We start from the raw sequence: 25,887 nt of genomic DNA, 5'->3' as shown, positions 1-25,887 counted from the left end.
GGGCGGACCTCGACGAACAATCGACGTCGAATTCCATTCGTGTCAAGAAAGTTTTATTATGTATCTGGTGGGATACCAAAGGAGTAGTGTACTACGAGTTACTGGATCCTAATCAAGCAGCCACTGCAGAACGTTACCAACGGCAACTTATCCATTTGGAGAAGGCATTGGAAGAGAAGAGACCGTGCGATGACCAAGAAACTAGGCAAGTCATCTTGCAATATGACAACGTTTTGCCACATGCTGCGAAGGCAATGAAAGATGTCATCTGCAATTTGGGCTGGGAAATTCTACCTCGTGTGCCTCATTCACCAGATCTAGTTCCATCGGATTACCACATGTTCCAGGCACTTCAGTATCGCATGGGTGATTCGTATTATTTTAACACAGTGGAAGATATTCAAGAAAGCATTAAAGATTTTATCGACTGTAAACCATTAAGTTTTTTTGACGATGGCATTCGTGAGCTGCCTGAAAGATGGAGCAAAGTTATAGACAATAATGGTGATTATTTTGATAATTAAAACTTTTAAAACATTTTTTACTTTCTTTTGACTGCTTATAAATTTTGTACTTTATAAAAAAAGTACCGAATTAATTTGAACACCTATAGTAACCCTAGTTTCTTCGATACTCTTCATTTAATGTAAGAATTGTTTTAAGGATGTATTTGACATTTCTCAAAACCATAAGAAAATTATGAAAAAAAATTATAGATTATTTTATATTGCATTTGAAAGTAGCTAGACAAGTGCCGTAATAAAAATATAATTAATAATGAAACAATGAAATAAGAAAATGAAAAAATTATTTGAATTTTAAGATTATTTATGTAAAGTTTTATTATGATGCACAGAGATCAGTTTTTTAAAATAAACAAAATTTATTTATTCATTTATTTGTAAAAATTAGCTAGACAATCATGGATTACCTAGACAATTACAATTCATACACAAAAACGTTGTATGAATCGTCTTGAATATTTAAAGCACTTGTAAAATACCAAAAAATTGTGATTTTTCTTAATGTAAAAAAATAATTTTATTGTTAATAACAAATACAGTAAACTATAAAAATATGTTATTAAATAAACATATAATCTTATTCATACAACTTTGATATGTATATAGTTTATTTGAATTGTTATTATTAAATATGTTTCCAAATTTTATTTACTTTGTAGGCACCGGATGTCCGATACGTCCTTAAATCTGTCTCGAGTCACATGTGCACGAGCGATTCTACGAGTCAGGTTGAATGACGAATAATCGAGACGATTTCTCAGGACGGTTTCAGACCCGACAATGAATTTTGTAATACCCGTCAAGCGTGACACAAGTTTTAATCGTAATGTATTTCACGCGGCTGCGAGCATAACCGCTGATCGATAGAAACGCCGTCTTTCTTTTTTTTCCTCCCGTGAAAAGTAGATTACTCTCTTGGCTTAGGAGCATTCCGGTTTTCGCTTTCAGTCTCTCTCTCTCTCTCTCTTTCTCTGCTCAGTGCAACAAGTACATCGCAAAATCATGTAAATCATGTGGAACGACTACCGGAAATCGCCGGAGCGCGTTTCTCATCTGAAAGTAATTATTTGTATCGTTTCCTAACGACCGGAGATTTACGTAAGCCTGCGAGCCGTCGACTGACCGGTCCGCAATGTTTATCCGCGAATGATTCAACGATCCATCGAGAGAGAGAAGCCTCTTTATTCAAATACAATGTTTAACGTGTCTATTATCGACATTCGCGTTCCATCGTAATTTTTCGCGCTTTGCCGGTCGAGACACGCGCTCGTGCACGTGGACGTTTAATCACGAGGCGCACCTGTGATTTAAACGTCGATAACCTTTAGATATTTTTTACTATCATTCGTGACTTATAGATTATTGCTTATGTATGTTTTATGCGTTTACCGCGGTATATATTTTAAAATTTCTACGAGCTATATTGTTTTATTTATTTATTACATACATTGCTTCCGATTTTATTTTGATGTTTGGTTGCATTTTATATTGATGCCGCGTCGATACAGATGTGTGCATGTGTGTGTGTATGTGTGTAGAGAAAAATTAAATCAAGAAATGCATATTATGTATTATATGTACTATATTCCGATAGATGATATTCTGATCTGTATGAAAAAAATACAAGATAGCAACAGACATTCAGATGAAGATATTACTGTAATTATTGTTCATGAATAGCCTTTTAATCAATCTTGATTGCACGTGAAATGCGAATGTCCGAGTTATAAATTTTCTCATAAACTTTCTCTATATATTGTATATATATATATATATATATATATTTATTTATTTACATGAAATGTAGACTTTCAAAACGTGTTTTGTATAAAATTTACAATTTTCAGAAAACGAGAAAGGAAACCACAAGAAAACCACGCGCTTTACAGAAAATAATAATCTAATCAGTAAAACGTAAAATGTTTAAAAAAATAATGCGATGTCAAAAGTCAATTTCCTACAGTTTTATCTTTATTAAAAAAAAGTCTAACTCAAAAAATAAAATTTTGGACAAAACGCTTTATGAAATCTGTTCCTCGTATGTACAAATAGAACTTGTATAATAATATATTACAATCTATAGGATCAAATTTAAAATTAACGACTGAAAATTGGCAACTTTTGTATCGTCATTGTCTTAACGGAACATCTTTTATCTCGATTACCGCTTTCTCACTCTGATTGCCAATCATTTTATCATATACGTCGCGTCGGACTTGGCAATAAGAATTGCGTGATTATTTTACATTTCTCGAAAAAAAAAAAATCGAAAGCAAGGTAAGGTGGCTAAACAACGTCGAATGGTTCGATGATTTTATCGCAATTTCGTACGCGAGGTTCTTACGTAAGTTAGAGGAGAGCCGGCCATTGACCACGCTCGTGATGATTATCTACGACAAGATGACGCGCTCAACCGACGCGTCGCTGAGTCGTAACGTGCCATTAATCGTAATCCTTTCTTTCTTTTTTCACGTGCTTTCTTAATTATGAGGTAGTTACTATTGACGCTTAACAATTGTCGGTGTCATTAATCTCCATTTAACAAGTTTCTTTTCGTCTCGCGCACTATAGTATCCTGTCAATCTCGAGAATTCGGCGAGTAGCATTTAATACATAAAAAAAAAGATCCTGCAGATACAGTCGCAATTTTTTGACTGCAAAAAATTAATTAAGGTAGATAAATGATCAGCAAATATTGTGTATGTTTGATATTTTAATCAATATCTAAATAACAGATGCAATTTATATCTGAATCGTTTGTGAAATTTGGAAAGAAAAGAAATTTTTCTGTGGCGTCTATATTAAGGCCAATCATGCTTGGTACAAAATTTGACTGAATACTTGTATACAATAAGACCCAAGTTTATAGAAAGTATTGTTAAATGTTGTTGCTATGAATTCTAAATGTAACAATATTTTAAGAAACGCAAAAAAATAGCGATAAATTTTTGTTGTGATACTTGGAAATCTACGTGTCAACGTCATTTTTTTTTTTCTTTTAGTGTAACGAGACAAATGTATTGAAAAACTTGAGTATGGAAACACCTGCGTTGCAGTGTTCAAATTTAGGAATGCCTTCGTATATTTATATTTCTTTACATCGACTCTTGATTACTAACGAAAGTAGCGTGAAGTACAAGCCCGATAAATACACGATTTATAACATTTGTTACACGTAATGACCATAGAAGGAAGCTGACAGGAGAAGGCATTATGGCAAGAGATACCGTGTCGTTTGCAAGCCCCGCGCAAATCACTGCACGATAATCGATGATCGTCGGAATAATTCCCTCGTAAATTGTCGGCGCACCCAGCATTAACCGCGAGTAACGATTAAAATTACGAGGCGTCGTTAATTCCTTCTCTCCCACATTACCGAGCCTCGGGCCAATTAATTTCCTCCCGTGCCGTAATCGCGCTAAATAATATTCAAGCGCCACAGCGTTAAAGTCCGAGCGAACTAAAAGAGCGCAGTCGCGAGAAACTCCTTGAAAACGAGACGCGCTCGCGCGTGCAACGTACGCACACGAGCGCGCGTTAAAATTATATTCTGCAAAATTAATGTGACAAACGGAAAAAAAGAAAAGGGAAGGGTACTCGAGTAGATAGAGACACGCGTGTAAATCAAAAGAGACGCTGCTCGCGTACCGTGAATTTACCTCGCAGCGACGTGATTAACGCGAATTAGAGTCGTCGTCGCATTCTGCGGCCGTTCGCTTTTATAATTCAACAGAATTATCCTTTCGCGCGCGCGCCCGCGAGCACTCTTTGTCTTAAAGAGGTAATTGCACGGGGATAACAGCGTGTCCTTGGACGTCTTGACGATACCCGACTGCGATCTTACCTTGTGGCATCGTACGAGAGGTAGAATGATGGCCATGCAGAGAAGGACAAGGGCGCGAGTCATTTTGCATAAAAATATTCCCGACTGGTTGCGTCACATCGCTGAAACAGAAAATATCGTTGTCTCGTTAATGAAAACGAAATGAGGGTAATTAGCGCGCTCGATGTAACATGACGAGCGCGGCGAAGAAGTCGCGTCGTACACTTGAAACTCCGTCGCCGCTCTTGACATTTATTTATTTACATACTTATTTATTTACATACATTCTTTTTCTTCCGAGCCTTGAAAAATTAATTGGGACGATGCCTGCCTATTTACCGAGATTAACGAAATAAAATTCATATCTCGACGTCATTCCCCCCCCGCCCTCACCCCTCCGATTCGCAAGGAAGAAAAGGAGCGTGAGGTCGCGTCTAATTTTTTACAAGCGAACGGAGGAAACCTCGGCCGGTGCGGTGAAGAAATCCTGGAAATTATATAATTTTTCTTTTGCCACACCCTCGGCGGGGCGAAACGTGAAAATGAAGAATCGAAACTAACCGTCGCGATGAGTTCACGCATGCATGAAACTGAGAACTGCCGTGCACCGCGTGGAGAAACGAGAGCGCGCGAGTACGACGGGGGCGATCCCGGAAGGAAAGTTTCATTTCGTTGCATCGAATTAGCGCCGAATAGACTCGCGTGTCAGAAGCTTCAGATATACGCGAAACACAGGATATATCTGCGAGATAGGCGTTTTCGTCGATCCTTAATCACGGAGAGAGACGGAATACTGAGAAATATTTTGTGAAATAGACCGAACGTTTAGACAAATGGTGATGAAATAAATTTGATAATTATAATTATTAAATGTGTAGTTTTGATTAAACAATTGTTTTTAACTACGACCAAATGGTTCGTTAAATGTTACAACTAAATTTTTGGTAGCAGTAACTACAAAAGTCACTTGATCGCCATTTAACTGAATGTTTGGTTGATATATCTCTCAGTAAAAAAGAGACGTGGTTTCCGAACATAGATTGAGAATTTTTTTCCCCAAGAGAGCGGTAAAGTTTTGAAAAAGATTCTTAACGCGACAAGATTCAAAATTATTGCAATGTCTAAAATGAAAATTTTATTATTAAAACTCGAAATGCAAAATAGCGCGATATAAATTCACTTTGCTCATGTTCACAGTAGTCGGTTTTAAAATTCAGACAGTTATCTTTTTTGGATGTATAGCTAAAAAAATTTAGATGAAGTTAAATCAACTTAACTGCTAATTTTAATCAATTTTAGTGAATATTTATAGGAATAATCTTGGATTGTTAATATCATTATGACTAGCATGTAATGTAATCGGAATATAAAATTTAATATTTGGAGAAATCAAAATCATTAAAAATAAATTAAAGGTACTAAACAGATAATAATATACGCTACTTATGTAAATTAATCTCAAGTTTCATAAAATGTGTCTTTTGATATTTGAATACAGCTTGTATGAGATTGATATGACAGATTAATTATTAATATTAAAAGTATTTAATAAATTCATATAATTAATTTGAATTCAGTACAAGTGAAATAAGAATCGAAATGTATTTAAATATTGAAACGTATTATCTATTACAAATATCGCAATTTGTTTGAATGAAAAAAGTATTTAATATAGAAAATAATACTGAACGTGTCAAAAAGATTTTTTTCAATAGAAATCTTCAAGAGTAGTTGAAAATAAAACACTTGAAGAAATCTCCGTATTTATTCATAACATAATTTCTTTTTACATTTAAATAATTTGTATAAATTATTAATTTCTCTGATCATATTCTAAATAGCGAGATGTATGAAAGAAAAATATTTAACACAGTGAACGCTTGCCACACAGCTCCTTTTTTTCTCTTGAAAAAACTTACTTTCTACGATTCATATCTTTGCCGAGATTAAATTTTATAATATTACGGAAGAATCGCGAATCGAAGAGAATAGCTCGGACGGAGAAATCTCCGGAGTAACGAAAGCAACGGAATTTCTCATACGGCAGTAAAGGAGAAAGAAAACACGTGTCTCGTTGTTTTAACAAGAAATAATGATCTTCAACCGAATAATATATTCGACCTTCGTGCAACAATAACGACAGTTTCATAGGTCATAACCACGAGAAATACGAGGAACGAGATTCACACAACTATACGTTTAGAGAGGGAATCCATTGTGCCGCTTCGTTTATGAATTCTGATCGTCTCTGATCGAAAATTATTCATGCAGTCATTAAGTAATTACGGGATTACATCGTACTTGGGTATACCGTTTGCGCACCTCCGCATTGTTATCTTTAACAGCGATCATTTTGCGGGAATTTCTAAAGGAGGATATTGGCATTCTATTTATTTTTCGTTCTCCGTTAAATATACCTTCGTAACATTACATCGGCTCTATAGTGATGCGCATAATTTTCAATTTTTAATTTTGCTACCGAGCAAAATTTATTCATTATTTTCAAACCTGTCATACTTATCAATTTTAATCACATTTTGTGGGATTTTATAAATCATTCATATATACACAGCGAAAGCTTTAAGTTGTGAAATTAAATTACGTCAATTTGAATTAAAAAATCATTACAATTATTATTGTACATTAAATGTCAATAGCTGATAGCGAATGAAGATCTATTAACGTGAAGAACATTCAGAATTCATGAATCACTACGAAGAGAATCGAAAGCTCTTGCGCGTATTATGATCTTTATAATGTTATTTTCGCAAACATCTAAACATCCAGGATATAATTAGTTCGTAGAAAAGAAATGCTTTCACCTAGGTGCCAGTCGAACAATAGAATATGAATTTAGGCCATTGTTCGCGTTCTCAGTATGACATCTAATTAGGTTTACCGTTGTTTGGTTTTTTTCGAGTCAAATTTAGCAATTTGCACAAAGTTACAAAGCATACTAACACATTTAACTTAAAAAAAAAAAGGGATGCTAACAACACACAATAGCTGTAAGAAAAGAATGACTAACTATCTGAGATGTGAGGCTCATGCCAAATTATAAAATTAAAAATCGCGTGAATAATATATCGTTTTTTTTTTACTCGACCTTGCGGAAACGAGTTTGGGCGATGGCTTGCATTATCAGTGTGACATTTCATTTATCTTACTGCTACTTGATTTGGTCGTGCTAAAGGATATTTTTCACGAAGAAGTCCCGCGATCCAGCAACTTGTGCGAGAGAATGATAAATATAAAATTGCCCCAAATTATACACAGATAGAGAATCAATTAACGCGAGTAAATTGAGCTCTGCGCGCGGCGTCTAATTTACCTCATTAGTTGCTTGATTTAATGAAGTTAAATTTTGCGTAAAAAATGAGATCAGAGCCAACTATGGCGCAATCATAAAGATATGCCACGAGAAAATAACGAATATCAAATTATCCTATAAAAATGTTATAAAAATCCAGTTTACATGGACAAAGGGAGTTATCACTTTCGTCCGACCTCGAGGAGAGGAATTTCAGGTCATAGGTCCGCAGTATATACGTCTAATTCGCTTTACTGTCCAGCGTTTCGTGGGTGAGCAAAACGAATGTGCCGATTCTCTTTCTTTACGTGACGTTAATTAACAGGGCCCGTATAATTGCCGGTTATAAATGCCAACGTTTTACGCTCGTAAGCTGAAAGCTGAAGACACGAAGCCAGGTAAAAGGGCAACTAGTTTCATCGTATTACACACGATCGAGAAGGGAGAAAGAAAGAGACGCGCGAGAGGGAGGCATCTCGATTGCGAAAAGCAATTCCTCGCCTTCCTCGTCGAGAGGAGGCGATCGACACGATTCCATCCACGAGGGGAAAATTAGAGTCGAGTCGATTTTATACATCGCCGAGTGCACCACGCTCGTTTACTTTCTTCTCGGATCAGCTCGAGAATTACGGGATCGAGCAGGTAGGAAGCGATGGAAAGTGGCTGCGAGATCGGCGGTCACCGAGATAGCCGTATCAAATTTTTATCTATTCACCTGCTATGTGCAATGTTTATCATGCACGGCCGCCTATAACGCAACATCCGAATAACGTATAACTCGTACGTTGCAATGTACAGTGTGTGCGCAATCGGCTCTCGTGTTTAAGTAGATCAATAGTTGCGGATTGCAACAGGTGGATTGCGAATTACCGGCATATCGCATCGAGACTCGAAACTGTGATTGCCTCTCGAAGATTGTACGCTGAATTATCGGATGCGTAGGAAGTAGACCAAATACGAGAGAAAGGATCGACTCGCGCGTAACGAATGCATAATGCAAAATGTTGAAAGACTTGAGAATTTTAAGTATAAACTATTTTTAGAAATGTAACCTCGCCACGAAATTTTCATTCAAGTGGATTTTTCTTTCCCGCGACGACGTTAGTCCAATGGACGTTAGTCCAATGGTCTCTAACATTATCATAACAGCTCGGTCGCTTTTAATAATATGTAATTTTTTTGTGTGTCGGCGAGATTCGCGACAGAGGTAATATATCAAATTTAAGTTTCTTGGAAGTTGTTCGTTTTATGGATGCCGGTGCCAAACGGTTCTTAATTTTACTATCCGCATTAAAATTGATTCGATATATTTCGAACGATGCGGCTTGGCGGAAATTTATGATATTTACTTTGTCGAAGGCTCTTTATGATTCACGGAGGGAGAATCGCTAATTTTATTACGACGTGCGAACGTGCGTGCGTCCATATTTCGCATTCGCAAAGCGGATGGATACAATGAATAGCGAGCTAATCGGCGGTAGCACCTATCCGGCGTTCAATGACTTTCCTTCGGTCCATCATACGCTTATAGGCAGCAGGAAGTAATGAAAACTACCTACTTCCGGAATGCAAAAATACCGGTCGAGACAGATCGAGTAACGTGAGAAATTGCACGACTACCGGGGACCCGCTGCTTCTACTTAGTACCTCGTCACGCTGAAATTTCAGCTGTGCAAAAATTCCATTGCGAAATGTAGATTATTAAAAAAAGGAAAAAAAAATGTGTAATTCGAACGCTTGTATATAGCGACGTGATCTTGATATTAGGAAACACGTTTCATTCGAGAGATAAATCCGTTCCACACGCAATCGTAGGTTTTTACGAGGCTCACGAATTCTCGTGAACTAAATCTCGGCAAGTTGCCGGATGTTTTCCAAGATGTAGATTCCACCGATACTTGGTAAAGACATCGTAAAATTATACCGGTACATAATTCATCTATTGCCTTCTCGATTACAAGCTGGTATCCGCTTCAGCTTGTTAAACTTTCTCGCAGCTTGTTATTTTTCAACATTGAATCTTGACAACTGGAGCCTCGAATTGAGATTCTTTTTCAAGTTGAGTCCACTTGAAATTAAGTAAAAGACAAGGTTTCGCTGTTAAAGTTTCTCCGACTGAGATCGCGAAAAATCCTTCAGTTCCCTGTAACGCCGAAACTCTTGACACGAATTTTCCAACGATGAAACTTCGCAGAAAGTATTTTAGGTAAGTAGGAAAGTATTTTACAGTGTAGGTAATAGCTACAGAAAATGGAGATGGATGATCATCCATCCATCTTATTAATGTGCTGCAATATTTCGATGTGATCGCCGCGAAATCTCTCTCTCTCTCTCTCTCTCTCTCTCTCTCGATTTGGTTGCAATCGCGAATTCTCAGAGATCTCCCCGATGCATTACCAAATACATTACTTTTCCTTTTCGTCGTGAGAATACTACGTATTCGGATCAAACGGATTTTCTCCCTTTACTTTCTTTTCGCGCTACCAAATTCTGCTGAATCTGTTCATGTCAGGAAAGTAGCAACGACGTACGATCGAGCATGCACACGGGCTGTGTGCACGTACGATGCATTGATGAGGAAAAGATAGAGAGAGAGAGAGAGAGAGAGAGAAGTGAAGAAGCGAGGTAGAATTGTATTATACAAAGCAGGAAGATATTTCGAGATCACGCCAATGTCACGTCGGAATTAAAGTGAGGTATTTAATACGCGGTCGCACGACGGACGAGCCACGAATAAGAATCCAACGAGTGAGACACATGTATTTCAAGGCTACTATATATTTCTTTTTTTTTATGTCCAAACGATTAATTCTACTTTCGTAGCGTATTTAAAACGACTCGCATTTACGCGGCTCGAGGAACGACTTTACAGAAAAGTACATTAGTGGCCGAAGTTTAATCGACGATATCGAGAACGGAATGAGGCGCTATTGGGCAAGCTGTTGAATTTCCACGAAACAGAGGCTGCCCTGTTTGCGGTCGATAAAAACTACCGAATATAAGTATTGAACTAGATGATTACTCAATGGAATTCAATATTGGCTCTTTCTTTCAGTTTCAGGTATCAATGACGAAGATGCTTAAATACACACAATTCATCAACGTCGTAAATCATTATATTTTATTTTCCTTCGATGTATAAAATAAAAGAAAAAAATATTAAAAAAATGATTATTATATGTTTTAACGTCCAAGATAATATGCGACAAGAGAATATTGTATAAATATATAACAGATATATAATATACAGTAGAGCTTCTCATATCCAAAGTTCCATTACCCGAATACTTAATATCTGAACGTTTTACTATTCGAACGTTATAACATATTGTGAAATTAATTATTTTTTTTTACATAAAGAATTTAATTTTTTTGAATATATGAAATCCTTTTTGTTAAAGACTTAAGTTTCTGTTTGAATAAATAAAATTTAATATAAAAATGTGTTTGTTCTATTATTCAAAAATTCCTTTATTCGAACAATTTTGTCTATTATTTCGGATATAGAAGGCTCCACTGTAGATAAATAATATATATCTATTAATTTATATATATATATATTTTTTTCAATTATTTTTTGAGAATTAAATATTTAACGCGCAACGTTGTATCTTGCAAGCGACTGTGGTGCACGTATCGCGCAATATGGTTCACTCGTGGCATTAACGCATGTTCAGCGGACTTTCTCTTATGGTCTAAACGAGAGGACAGTGCCATAAGCGGCATTTGGAATACATAGCCGCTCTCGAGGACGCTCGCAGCCGCGAGGTACCGCGATTCTCGTCGCGCGTCTCGCCGCGAACATTAATTTATACGTACCCGTCCGTCTAGCCTCGCCGTTTCCGGTTTATCGACACAAAGAAATATAATTTCTTTGTGGGCATGTTTGTCAAACAGGAAAACGTAACTGCCTGTATGACACGCGGCTGTCACGTTGCCTTAGACAACCGACGCGACGCGACGAGCAGTCGTGACGAATCAAAACTTAGACAGCCGTCTCCGTGATGTAGAAAGTAATAGAAAAGATTTTATAAGCTTCAGAAAACTCTAGGAAAATAATATACAACAACAGGAAGTATATTTTTTTCGTTGCTATAAACAGAAAAAAAATCAATAACAAATCAGCAATTCGTTGTTTCAATAAAATCTTCTTTTGAAGAAATTTTGTTTTTTCACGTAAGCAAATTGTCTGTAATTTTAGATTAGAAATTCTTCCCAAGAAGATTTTATATTCTTGCTACATGGAATAATGATTTAATACTTGATTTTTAGTTAATTTTTTTTGTATATAACCTATTAGATTGGAAGTTTGTAGCGGCACATGTATGGCTAAATAAATCTATAATGTATACGTATTTAAATATTTGTCTTTTCGAATTTCACTTAAGAAACGCTTCGAGCTTTTGTCCTAATAAAATATATAAATTAATTAACGCACTGAAATTCTTCACTTGCAATTGGACATGACAAACTTCGAAAACTGAAGCTCATAAATCATAAATTCTGTTCTCGCTTGAAAGACTTCTGTTTAAACATCCATCTCGCGAGTCCGATTCCGAAAACGCATGACGCACACGTATCACACGTAGGAACGTATGTAAAATCGTGACAGGTCCTTACGCATGAAGCCTGCTATTTGGCGTTTAACTACGCATACATTTCCCCGAGCTGAATTATTACCGTCCGCTTCCGGTTTACCGACGTAAAAAAAAAGGCAAACGCTTAAACGAGGCGCGTATCGTGACAAGATCGTACGCTATCGCACAAATGTACATACGTATGTACGTACATACGTATGTTGCGGTCCGTGGCTGCGCGCGTCCGTAACCGTGAAACTCGACAGAAACAAATTGAATTCTCTGTGGTTTGCTCTATACGGCCTGTCTTCTTATAGTTCTTTAATGAACTCTCTTCTTTTGACGATTCCCTTCGGATTGCCGTTTGTCGAGACGATGAACCCATCGGATAAACGTTCATTTAAGTTATTTTTATTTTTTTTTTTTCATGTTACATTGAGCCGAATGAATCCAAGATGATAAATTACTCGCTTTCCCGTAAACGAATGACAGTGAAACGACGCACATTCCGTGCGTAAATTGCGTTAAAAAAGTATGGGGAAAAACATTTTTCTCGCTCGTGTAAGAACAAGCAGATAATTATTAAAATTCTCATTCTTTCAACGTGAAGCACGGACTGTGTTAGCGGACGAGGTGCCCGCGGCGTCTCAGGGACACGCTCGCAGACTGAAATCACCCCTCTCCGCGTTTCATTGCACGCATTCCGCAGCTCGGCGGCGGCGTCGCCGATATGGGAACCACTCCGCCTTGGTGCATTTTTCAGGTCCGGCCTAGCCGACGACGGTCAGTCGCGGCTCAAGGAGCCCGGAAATCGGTCTTATGAGAATCTCGAGTACCCGCCGTTCCCTCGAGAAAGAGAGAGAGAGAGAGAGAGAGAGAGAGAGAAAAGCGAGGTCCTACCGACCTCCCTTGAGCATATGGGAAATGCGTTTCAAGCGAGGACTAACTCATTCGAGTACGCACGAGTGCACTTCCGGCAGAGTTCCCTTTCACCTCCGGAGAGGAGTCTTTGACTTCTTGATTTTTAGTCACCTTGCAGTTTTCTCTCGCATGTCGGATGCGCGTCGCGCACTCACATTCTTCTGCATAAACACGTCATAATCATTATTATTATTATTATTATTATTATTATCATCATCATCGAACAGTTACCGGAACATACGGATGCTACAAACTTTTTTTATTGCAAACTAAATGCTTGCTTCGAGATAAGAAACTTATATCGCTATCTGTAATTATATGTATGTCGCGCTTACATGCATATAGATGACACGTATCAATAGCAAGAGTACATCGAAGAAAGTTGAGGCTCGAATACTCATCTAACCCATTACTTTGCATTTGTCGCTTTCTAAGTTTATAAATATCTCCCAAGAGCGCAAAATTAAATCTTCTGTTTAAATTGATGAGCTTCGAACGAAACTGAATATAGTTCAAAGCGATTTAAGCTTATTAAATATATTTACGTCAACAGTGTTTAAAATAAAACATTAATAAAACCTCTTATTGATTTTTTATACAAAAAAAATCTCTGCTTTCCACTGTATCTTTCACTTTACACGCTATCTACTCTCCAGGAACACTTCCGCCGCGCGCATTCAAATCCCCAGCGCTTTGGAAACTAGCGAGACTCCGTACGAGTCACCGAAGCGGCGGGGATTTTAATGAGCGCAGTAGCGCTGTAGCGACGCAGCGGCTGGCCGTTTTATCACGCCAGTAGAGTTAAACTTGAATCATTGTAAAAGAGCTAATTTTTAGAATAATGACGTTACATGAACGGATATAATAGTTTCCGAGTCATGAAACAGGTGAACGTTAACGCGCTAAAAGGATAATTCCGATTATTTCGTTTCGTTCAAGAAACAGCGAACGGGCTGCAGATTAACGATGCCTTGTCTAAAATCGGAAGTCGTGCGTGTCGCGTATTTTGTTTTTTTATACGCCACGATCTTTTACGGGTGGTCCCAGTCTTCAAGTATCGCCGTAAAACCGGTATATGACTCGTGATTTTTGAAAAGCTGGACGCTCGATATATCGAGAACGTGATTTTCTAAAAATTTGGATTCTCGTTCTAACCACTCCGGCTCTCGTTATTCGCGTGCGCAACATTCTAATTATTCAATTTCCTATAAATAACGATTAAAATTAGTTCAGGACTCTCGAAAATTTAAAACAATTTACAGTAATTGGAAATTAGGCTAATGAGAGTCTCAGCGCGGATAAAAGTGCGCAATCGTATTAATATTATACAAATTACTTATTCATCTTTAAATTACAAATGAACAAATGTTTCGACTGGCTTTGAAGTCATCTTCATATCAAATATAAGAAAATTCTAGCCGTCATCAGTCACCAAAAACGGGAAGCAGTGGAGTCACAAACTGTGGTTTGCCAAATCCATAGTGGCATCTTTACCCGTAGCAGTGCCACAGGAAATGACATTTCTCTGTATAACTACACAGTAAAAAATAAAATGTAATTTTAACATTTTTGCATGTCCCAGAAAGTCCACTCTAAATTTTAAGTTAAAATAACTTAAAATAAGAGTTATTTTAACTTAACTTTAGAGTTATTTTAACTTAAAATTTAAAGTGAATTTTCTGGAATATTTTATTTTTTTTACTGTGTATCGTATGTTTTGTTTTAGATAATTGTCTTAATTAAGACAGTATTTTCGCGACTTACCCATTTGAACTGATGAAGACTAATAAAGCCTTGGATAAATTTTTGTCCATGGGAAATAAATTTCACTTGTCAACTATTTATACTTTGTTCCCTATAAATAGTCATCGGTATCGTATGTAAATATGTAAATTATACCCGTGAAAAAAAATCTACGCCATCGTGATACTTTTAAGATTCTCTCTAATTAACTTTTGACGCTTTTCTGCGACATTTCGAAAACTTGGATGTTTTTCAATTTTTCAGAGTCTCAAAATAATGAACTTTTCATGAAATATTTCCTAATGTCAACATTTTTGTAGTTAAGAGAAATTTTAGCTCCTTTTTAATAATCTTCTTCAACGGCGTTTACGAAGAAAAATATAAAATCCTGGACATTGGAATTGAGCAGCACTGCCCCATATATTTTTACAATACATTATTTCGAGAAAAACAGCGGGCCCGAGTTGCCGTCCACCCGGCAAAATAATTCGTTATGATAACTCGAGTTCCATTGAACAATTTGCGAGTCAATGAATGTCGTGGCTGATGCCACCGAAATTTGCTAATCCCGTGAAAACCGGTTTGCACCGTATATACGACGATGTTCCTCTAGGTGGTGGGAAAAAAGAAAGGCGTATAATGAAAATACGGTGACTAAACACCGATTTTGCCGGTTCGACTGCTGGTTGACGCCATGCCGACGGTACGACCGATCGGATGAGCCCGATTCCACGAAATACGAAGAAGATACGCGCAAAAAAGCGAGACGCGTTGACTGAGATCTTAAAAGACATAAGAAATAAAAAGAAAACAGCGCCAATGTATTCGCCCGCAGCTTTTACCTAGTCCTCTTCTCTCTGCATTATGCATCGTACGGCAACAAAATTATCCCCGTATCCTTTATTAGTTAGTCAATGAGAGACAAACATTATTTCAGGTTGACATCAATTAAGGAAAAAAAGAGAGGGGGGGGCGAAGGGATGAGCCGCGCACAGTCTGGCTGGGCACCAAATTGTCTGAGAACCGAGGCGAAAAACACATTGATTATCGTTTTGCTTCCTTCTCGATTTTTTATCGACGCGCGATTCGAAATTCGACGGACCGGTTATCCGCGCTTTGCGGGAAAAGTGACATCCGCAAGATATTTCGCTCTGATTTAGCATCGGGACTGCAGCATTTATTCTGCGTTTCATAGCACAGCTATAACTTATTTTTACACTCTCGGAGGGGCGAGAGCATAAAAATTCTCTCCCTGTCGTAGAATTTCATGGTAGTAAAAATCACACGAGAATTTTAGAAAAAATGACAGAAAAAGAGAGAGAGAGAGAGAGAATGGTAAATCAAACGATATATCGCTCGCATCGTGCGATTTATCGTTATGTAAGTCGTACAAGTCAATGTGTATTTCGTGGGCCGACAAAGCTTTCTCTTTAATGAAATAAATGACTGCGCGTTTATATAAGAAATACCGTGCATTTATGACATTTAGCAATTGTGTACAGTATACGTTGCACGAGTATCCCAAGCGCGTTTCAAAATATTCGTTCTGTTGTGTCGATCGCTTATCGCGATTCGCGTCCCCGATAATACGCTGAATTAATTCGATCGACTGCAAATTATCATTTTGTGCGCGATATCTAAACATCAAGTTAAAATTGCCATATCGAAATCGTATACAATTAAACCGTTTGCGCAACGTACGTCATCACGCAAGGCCGAATTTAGCGGGAGATAAAGATCTCCGTTTCGCGAGCGCCTTACTCGCTAACTTCTGACTTTGAATCGAACTCTTTTTACTCATCCGTTAGTCGCGTTACTTTAGAATGAACGATGCAATTGCGTTTTTTTTTTTTTCCATTGCGTCTTTTCGCCCCGATCGTTACTTCACTCGCGGCAAAAACTAATTGCAGCGCGCCGCTCGTGAACAATTCATTTTAGTTGACGATCACGGTAATAATACTGACGCAAGTGACACTTTCAAAACGTTCCGCTCATTTGGTACTTCTGTTCCTTTTTCCTTAATTTACCGCGACTCGAAAAAATGGCCAGGTTTGCCTTGAACGAATATCGAATCTCGGATCGTTCGGCGATGGGCGGCTGGGAGAGAAGGTGTATGTAAATCATAATTTTTTTTTTTTTACATCTGTTTGTCGCGTAACAATTTATCGACAAGCCCCGAAACGTATGTTCCTTCGAGATTAGACGAGAGAGCTGACCAAGATTTTTAAATATCGAGATACGGAATATATACCCAGACCCTATTACACAAGCGGAGAGAGAAACGATTTTTTAATTATCACACAATGGAAAGAAGAGCTCTTACTTAAACTTTAGAAATGCGCGAATAAAAAAAAAAAAAAAACTTTATTCCTCTGAAGTCGCAAGAGTAAGAAACGAGAATTAGAAACTATCATATTGCAATATACGGTGTACGCACAGGTATTATGCAGATGATGAATTAATGCTTTTAAAATGTACTGATTGATGTTAAACGAATATTATTATACGCGCAGTCGTGACGAGGAACAGTTGAGTAACGAGATTGAAATTTAATAAGCTCGGCCAATGACGTACGATAATGAATCGCCAATGTATATGTACACATGTAGAGTAATCAGCGTGCAATGAGTACGATGAGACGTATAAATTGACTCACATAACTGACGGTGCTCAATGCAGGAGAGACACTGCTATCCGAGTTGGATTGACAGACATGAAGACACTATCACGAACCGTCAGGCTTATTACTTATATATACGTGCTCTTATGGTTTTATATTTTGCGAAACACGTGATCCGAAACATCCACCCACTGCGCATGGCAATAATTTCCGAGAGATGGATGACGATGGACGCCGAGGAATGATATAGTATTTGTGAAAAGTGTATTTTTCTTTTTTTCGCCCACGTGAACTGGTTCTACCCGTTTGCGCTCGCTCTCGGAGCACAATAAACCGATTTGTTTCTCTTTTCTCTCCCCGAGCTGATGGCTTTTAACCGCACAATGGGACGTAAGTCGCCGATCGACGCGACAGTTTCCCCGGCGTTCTAAGAACCAATCAATAATATTCTAATTAGACTTCTCGCGGCGTTCTTGCCTCATATCCTCGCGCTAAACGTGTTTTAGAATTTAATTATCGGGACGAGAAAAGAAAAGGAGCGTGAGAAAAAACTCGTCTCACCCATCCTGCGCTCGACTAATTATCTTGCGCGTCTTTCATTTCACATTAATCTTAATTAATCACGGGCTCGCCGAAAACACGCGCCGTTAATAATCGAGGATCCCAGAGAAACGCGTCGAGATTGATTTTCGTAATCGCGGAGCAATAAATATTTATCTTCCCTTTTTTTTCTTCCGCTGACTACCAAACACGAAATAATCGTCGAGTTTTTTTATTTATTTTTTTTATTTCGCATCGCGAGTCTGCCGGAGTCCATTAACACGCATAATATCGTCGTCTCGACGCATTCTTCCACGGCCCGCGGAATATTCCGTGCTTTCCGTTTGCCTTTTCCACCTGGTTACCTGCGGCTGCGGAGATCGTTCCATTTTTTTCTTCCTCGCGCCCGTAATAGCCCGCGCTCGCGTCGAGTCGCGTTTAACGTATAACGCGACGCGAACGCGCGACGCGACGTGGCGAAAGATAACGAGATGTACCGTAAGTTAATTTACGGTATATCCGCGATATAGCGCATCTCCCGGCACGGCTCGTCGCGATAATTATCTCGGCAACCCCGTGCGATTAGTTTCCGCGAATGTTACTGTCGGCGCGTTAAGGTAAACGCGCCTAATCGCCTCACGGACGGCCAATAACGCCGGCGGCTGTCTGCGCGGCGCGTGTAACGAACGAGCGTAATTACTTTGTGCAAGAGGTAAGTAACCTTTCAGCAATCGGGTGGCTTCAGAGAAATTTTCAATTGCGTAAAGGATGTCAACGGGGAGTCGTCACCTCTACGAGAGGGGAAGGAGGGAGGCGTAAGACAAGCTAGAAGCGGCGCTGCACGCCCGTAATCGCGCCTCGCCGTTATGCAAGGTACGCAACTCATGCAGAAGTCACTCATGCGGGACCTATCTACGCAAGGACACTCTCGGGAACAGAGTTTTCAGCCCGTGATGCGGTGCAATCGTCGTTTGTGCAACGTTAAAGACCTCGACAATGAGGACAGATATATGTGGTAGAAATTAGTTCACATGCGCTTACACGCGGAATTGATTATAGACTGTTACGCCGTTCGCGTACGATTCTATCGCGCGTTGCACTTTGAATAGCGCTTATAGTCACAATAAGCGTGGATGTGTCGCAAGAGAATGTGCACTATGATCCCCTTTGGAAAAATAAGCGAACGCGTGAGATCGATGCTCTTCGCCGCTGGCGGCGTTCGTCACGTTGACGACAACTTTCCGATTTTGGGAACGCGAGCTGCAGAAATGAGAAATTTTCTAAAGACGATCCTGCTGAATAATTTAATGTGAGACAAGGTGCACGAAGCTTGTGAAAAAAATGAAAAAAAGTATTTTAAAGCTATGCTAATGTCGAACGTTAAAATCGCAAGCTATCTTGAAATCTTGCCAACACGAGACTACGCGGAAAGAACAATTTTGCTGAAATATACACAGAAAAAAAATCAATATTAAATCAACAATCCATTGTTTCATATGTAAGCAAGAATATAAAATCTTCTTGGAAAAATTTATAATCTTAAACAGACATAATTTGCTTACACAAAGAGAAAAATTTTCTCCGTGTAAGCAAATTATGTGTGCTTAAGATTATAAATTCTTCCAAGATTTTATATTCTTGCTTATATACGACACAATGAATTCTTGATTTGATACTAAATTTTTTTCTGTGTAGACTTGAAAATAATTATTTTGAACCACTTAAAAAATTGTATTGTTTAACTTGGTTGCTGGAATGCCAAGACTGATTGCAGCAGTCTTATCATACTTGGGCGTTCTACATAATTATTTTGATGACTTAACATAAAATTATTCAACGATAAGTTTGAAATTCGGACCGATTAAAAAAATGTCAAACAGACATATAAGTCTGACGAAAATGCGGCCTGCAGTTCGCACAAGCCGGAGATTTTAAAAATTATTACAGTAAAGCCTCCCATATCCAAAGTTTCATTATCCGAATACTTTAATATCCAAACGTTCTACTATTCGAATGTTACAACATATTGTGAAATTAATTTTATTTTCTTTACGCATAAAATTTAAGTTTTTCTTTTAAATATATGAAGTCCTTTTGTTAAAAATTTAAATTTCTGTTTGAATAAATAAAATTTAATGTAAAAATGTGTTTGTTCTATTACCCAAAAAATCCCTTATCCGAACAATTTTGTCTCCCTATTATTTCGGGTACACACTGAAAAAAAGACTGGTTATAACTACCAAATATACAGTATCAATTAAATAGTATCAATTAAATATTTGGTCAATGTAACAAAAAATAATTTTACTTTTCTGAATATTTAGTAACTTATATCGGATTTGATAATACTAAATATTTAGAAAAATAAAATTCTTTTTGGTTATTATATTGACAAAATATTTAATTGATACTACTTCACTAAACATTTGATAAAAAATCAGACTTTTTTTCAGTGTAGGAGACTCCACTGTATTTACGAACCGCTGTAGACTCATATTTATAAAATAATTTTCTGACTCAGTAGAATTTTTAGACACTGCAGTAAAATTGTTTCGTACGCACGTTTCGACATCCGTTTAGCGTAGACCGGGTAATCGCGAGGTAAACGAAGGGGTCTCTGTCGATTGCGTCACAAAAATTTCACGAACAATCATGTCGATCCATTTTATATTATCTCCATTCGCCGGCCACGCGGGAGTGGTCAAACTCGCGAACGTTTCAACGGCAATCGACCTCGGCGTCGCGCCCCACATCCACCGTCGTATCGTCGCAATCAATTAGACCAATTTCGCGTCGTTGCGGCGGGTCCACCGCGCCGTCGTCGTCGTCGCGATGCGACAACCTTGACCCGTATCGAACTAGACCGATCCTTTAAGTAGGTGAGTTAAGTACGTATGCATATTTCGCAACGCCGCCGTTTCCAACACCAATTTCACTTCGACCGTGACTCGAGTCGGAAAGCGACGTGCGGCGTGGCCTCACGCGCCGCCGTAAGTCTCGTTCTTTTCATACCGGCTGAATGTGCACCGCCTTTTCCAAACGCGGCGAGTCGACGATGTACGAAGCGTTGTACGTTCTCTCTCACCCGAGCGTACGCATTCTCGACTGTCTACATCTCTACGGCTAATAATACCCGCATCTTGCTTCGGAAATCCTACATTTTCCGAGTTCTATCGAGCCGACTTTCGAAATTACCTAATTACCGACCTAATATCTCGTATCTCAAATGGATTATTCGCATACGGAACGAGGACAGTTTCGACATTCGATGTTCTGAAAATGGATCATCTTTTTTTTTTTAAATAGATTACGTCGTAACGAAGAACCCGAATAAGCGGCGTCTTAGAACTGTCCTTCAGCCGCTGTAGGAAGAAATTAAATTTCGAAGTCGCGTCATTCCTTTGCACAATTCCGGATGCCTGTTAATCAACGTAATACACACGGTGCGATGATGAAACGGAGGCTATTGACGGTAACGCCGCGGCCGTTTAATCTCTTCAGTCAGCAGATTACAATTAGGATGGTAGTGCGAAACACTCGATATGTAGCTAGCGTGTAATGAAATGTCGCTTTCAGACCGTGCGACAGTGACGACATTGAGCATTACCGGTGACACACCGGTGTTTCTCGTTGCGATTGTCAATAGCGAGTCGATTCTTTCAACACTCGAACACGAGGAAAACGCAATACGTATAAAAATTAGCTAACGGCCACGCCGCATTGCATTGAAAAGGAAGACAAAGGAATTGATTTTTCTCGTTTCGATTTTTAGGAATGCCCCCCTGGCTACACAATAGTTTCCCTAAACTTATTCTGTTTTCTTCCAATCAACAACAAAAAATTTTGGTTGCGAATGCTCGAATTTTGGCCTCGAAGCCAGTTGCAAAGAAGAAAGCAATGAAAAATTTGATTTATAATAATTTTGGCAGCAAAAATTACTGTACTTTGTTGCAGTTTTAAATAAATAACTATTAAACGAATAAGTAGATCTAAAGAATTTGTGCACAAATATTTATTAGCTTTATTAGTATACGTAAAAATTTTAATTAAATTGGTAATGACACTTCCTCATCAAATTTGCAAAATGCGATTTTACATAAGAATCAAAAGTAAACGAAAAATAACTTTTAAACGAATAAGTGAATTGCGCTCAACTTTTACACAGATATTAAAAACGTCCAACTAAACTATTCTATGAAAATTTTGTATTTTTGGTAATGTTTCGAGATGTGACCCATAACATCTTTAAAAACTTATTTGGTGCAAGAGTCGGGCTCGGTAAACTCAACTCACGTTCAAGAAAATAAAAATTCGAAAGCCTCACATCGCGGAACGATAATTTCACATTCTCGCAAAATAAAAGAGGAAACGTTTCAAATTATACAAAAAAAAAGTTATCGGCGCCGTTTATACGTTCGCCACGGGGCATAGACGAAAATTAAATGTCACCGTTTAAGTTCTTACGTAAACTACAACTATGAACAGGTTAATTGCATCACCTTTTTATATAAATATAAAACCGCACACGCGTTCGCAAAAACGCGTAAGTGTAATCGCGTGTGCGAACGGGCGGAAGAAAACAGCCGAATATTCGACTTGACACACACACACACACACACACACACACGCGCACGCGCGCGCGCGCGCACGTTCACATTCGCGTTTCAATTTTCATGCTTTCCCACACACGCGTATAAATCCGAGCGGGGATTCACATTTGCATAAATAAATTTTAATTTCCTCAAACTTGTAATTCGGCGAATCGCCGAATCCAACGCGATCGACGCGAGGTGAATGTAAAAGGAAAAAGAGAGGTTCGCGCGCCAGCGATTCTGTCACCGCGCAGCACCCTGTACCGTGTTTTTCGCCAATTTCCTGCACGTAGAATTAATTATGACGACTGTTATGTCCGCGCAGTTCGCACCTAACGGCAGAGTGTCATTTTTTTTTTAATCGGTGCAACGGTTCCCAACCTTGACCTGTATTCAAACACCGTAAACCGGGTATCCGCGACGACGGCTCGCGAACCGAGTTAGAACTCAGCCCGGCGCGGCGGGCGTGATGAAACGAATCTGCGTGTACCAGTGTATCTGCGCACGCATATTTCGTACGGATTTCAACATCGAGACACTGGACAGGTGGGGGAAAGAACGTAGATTAATTCAAGAGTAGGAGACTTCCGAATCATCGCGAAATCAAGGTAAATGTCAATGTAAAACAGGGTCTACATCCTTTTGGAGGATGAAGAAACCAGAAGTACTTGAATTAACGAGCACATTAATATTTCGGCAGGCAACGCCGTGACGCGCGTTTGTGGCGGCTCTTTTTCACTTACTCCAATTATACGCAGTACATATTTCACCTCGTACACGCTCACGAATCACGCGCGTGACGTGTGATGCATGGGAATGAAGAATTCGTGGCTCGTCGTCCCCGAATTGTGTTCCCCGAATTGTGTCGACGATCTAAGATGGATATCTTTTTTTCGGAGCCCCTCACAAAAGCCGCGCTTGGTATGTAAGTCGACGCGCGACACGCACGAAAAATTCGTCGGGCCGGCGACGCGAGAATAAATCTCCGCCGTTCACGTGACGCATTTCCGCGATTTAAGAGCTCGAGGTCATTGGCCCAGGGCTATTTTTTAGACAAACTCCTTACGAAGAAGAAAAAAAATTATATTCTTTCGTGCCGTTTATTTCGGATTTCTGAAATGTTATTCGTCGCAATATCTTTTCCGAGATGAGATCGTCAATTTTTATGTCGTTTAGCTTTTTTTCACGATATTATTTATCTCTTCGTTTCAGTATAAAAAATTAGTATCAAATCAAGAATTTATTGTTTCATACATAAACAAGAATATAAATCTTCCTGGAAGAATTTATAATCTTAAACAGACATAATTTACCTGCCTAGGAAAATTTTCCTCTTCATGTAAGCAAATTATGTCTATTTAAGATTATAGATTCTTACGAGAAGATTTTATATTCTTGCTTATATATGAAACAATGAATTGTTGATTTGATACTGATTTTTTTTCTGTGTATACAGTGGAATTAAGAATCGTGTGTGCACACTGAGAGAAGAAATATCTTAAAACAAAAAAATTATTTACTCGGTGGGTTCTAATGGCTTATTTATCTGCAATCAAATTAAAAATTTCTTAATTAAATGTAAATAAAATATAATAATTTTCAATCAAGTAATTTTTTCTTGCAGTTCTAGAAAATATTTACTGTTAAATAATATTCACATTCAGATTTTTTAATCTAAAAAACAATTTTATTAAATTTAATAATATTGTTATCTTATTTGTAAAATCATTATTAAAATGTAAAAATTATATACTTAAGATAATACGTCTATTTACTTAAAATTAGTTTTAAGAACACGTACTTTTTTTCATTAAAAAATTTTTCTCTCAGCGTGTATGATGTAAGGAACAGGTGTAATAATTTTTAGATACGTGACTCGCGAACTACCGCTCTGTGCGGAACAGCTGTACGATCATTAAAGTTCCAATTGCAAGTGCTACCTCTAAGTGTAACTGACGCTATAACGGCGGGGCTATTAGTAGTAATGACAGACAAGCCCCGTACGTAAAAATAATAATCGCAGCAAGAATGTCCGCCGCTACGTGTCCGTTTTTCCTTGACTCGCGCATTTTAAATCCTCGCTTTAAATCCAGGTCAAAGTTGTAACGCGCGCAAGTCGTGCGATGTGTATATATATATAAATAAATAGCACACGCATTCTTGGAAATGAAGATCATTAACCACGCGATATGTGAATGATGTGTCAGACTGATGGCTCCATTACGGAGAAAAATGAAAATTACGATCTGCTAATTTTGGTTGCCACACACGCACACACAACTCGGGGCCTCGCAATCTCCTTTAATAAATCTTTCAATGAGCTCTTACCGAGCAATTCCAATCGAGACGAATATAGAATGTGTATAAGAGTGAATAACGGTGCCGCGGAATATAAATCGAACCTCTTGAAGATCTTATTTTAATCTTGAATTTAGATTTTATGCGAGGAAAACGTTTGTACAGCCAATATAAAGCCGAATTTATTCCTCTTTACTGTTATTTCAATTTGAGCTTTTTAATCGTATCATACTCTGTTATATTTAACGTATGAATTTTTTTTCTACGGCCTTACGATAGCATAATAACGTTAAAGTTTCAGTCGTAAATATAGCATAGTACGTGGAACAAAATTATTCGTGCAAAAACGCGACCCCCCATAGGTCTTCGCGCTTGGTTGAACATGGACGGATACTCGTGATATCTGAGATCTACTTGAACTCCATTAACGTTAATAAGACCACATACCTGAAATGCAGAAAATCGCGAGAGGCGCGATTGTTTCCCTTCGCTGTATAAGATAATGGCAATTCCTCGCGATCGAGGACACATTACTATACACACCGAGGCGCAATGAATCAATCGCTTGTCACGTGCAAATTATAATTCGCGCCTCGATACTAAAACAACAAATTAACACCCCCGCTCTAATAGGTCGTGATTCTTGATCCATTTCTGATCGATAAACATAATATTTGCATGCTAAAATATTCAGAGAATATAGAACAGAGCTAGGAAACTCTGTAATGATTCTCGATTGCGGCAATTAAAATTTATCATTTCTAAGAGAAAAAGGGATTGTATTATTATATACTATCTAAATATGGTTCGGGGCTCTCTCGTAGCGCTATATTGTTTGCATGACGTCAGAGAAATAGCAAATTGATTGCTATGAACAGCTTAAAAATATAGTAGTTTCGTAATCCTGAAATCTCCGTAAAATATGCGGCAAATCAAGAT

At 38.2% G+C, this 25,887-nt stretch overlaps 1 protein-coding gene across 1 annotated transcript in view; it reads right to left on the bottom strand.

Moving 5' to 3' along the window:
• The window catches only part of LOC105199098 (A disintegrin and metalloproteinase with thrombospondin motifs 18), a 70,940-nt gene that overhangs the window by 18,140 nt on the left and 26,913 nt on the right, over positions 1-25,887 (bottom strand). Inside the window, 1 exon segment of the mRNA XM_011166045.3 lies at positions 4,369-4,469. Coding sequence (XP_011164347.2) covers positions 4,369-4,431 — 63 coding nt within the window. The 5' untranslated portion in view covers positions 4,432-4,469.

Source organism: Solenopsis invicta, chromosome 2 (assembly GCF_016802725.1).
Source record: "Solenopsis invicta isolate M01_SB chromosome 2, UNIL_Sinv_3.0, whole genome shotgun sequence".
NCBI classification, from domain to species: Eukaryota; Metazoa; Arthropoda; class Insecta; order Hymenoptera; family Formicidae; genus Solenopsis; species Solenopsis invicta.
This window is presented reverse-complemented; position numbering and strand designations above follow the sequence as displayed.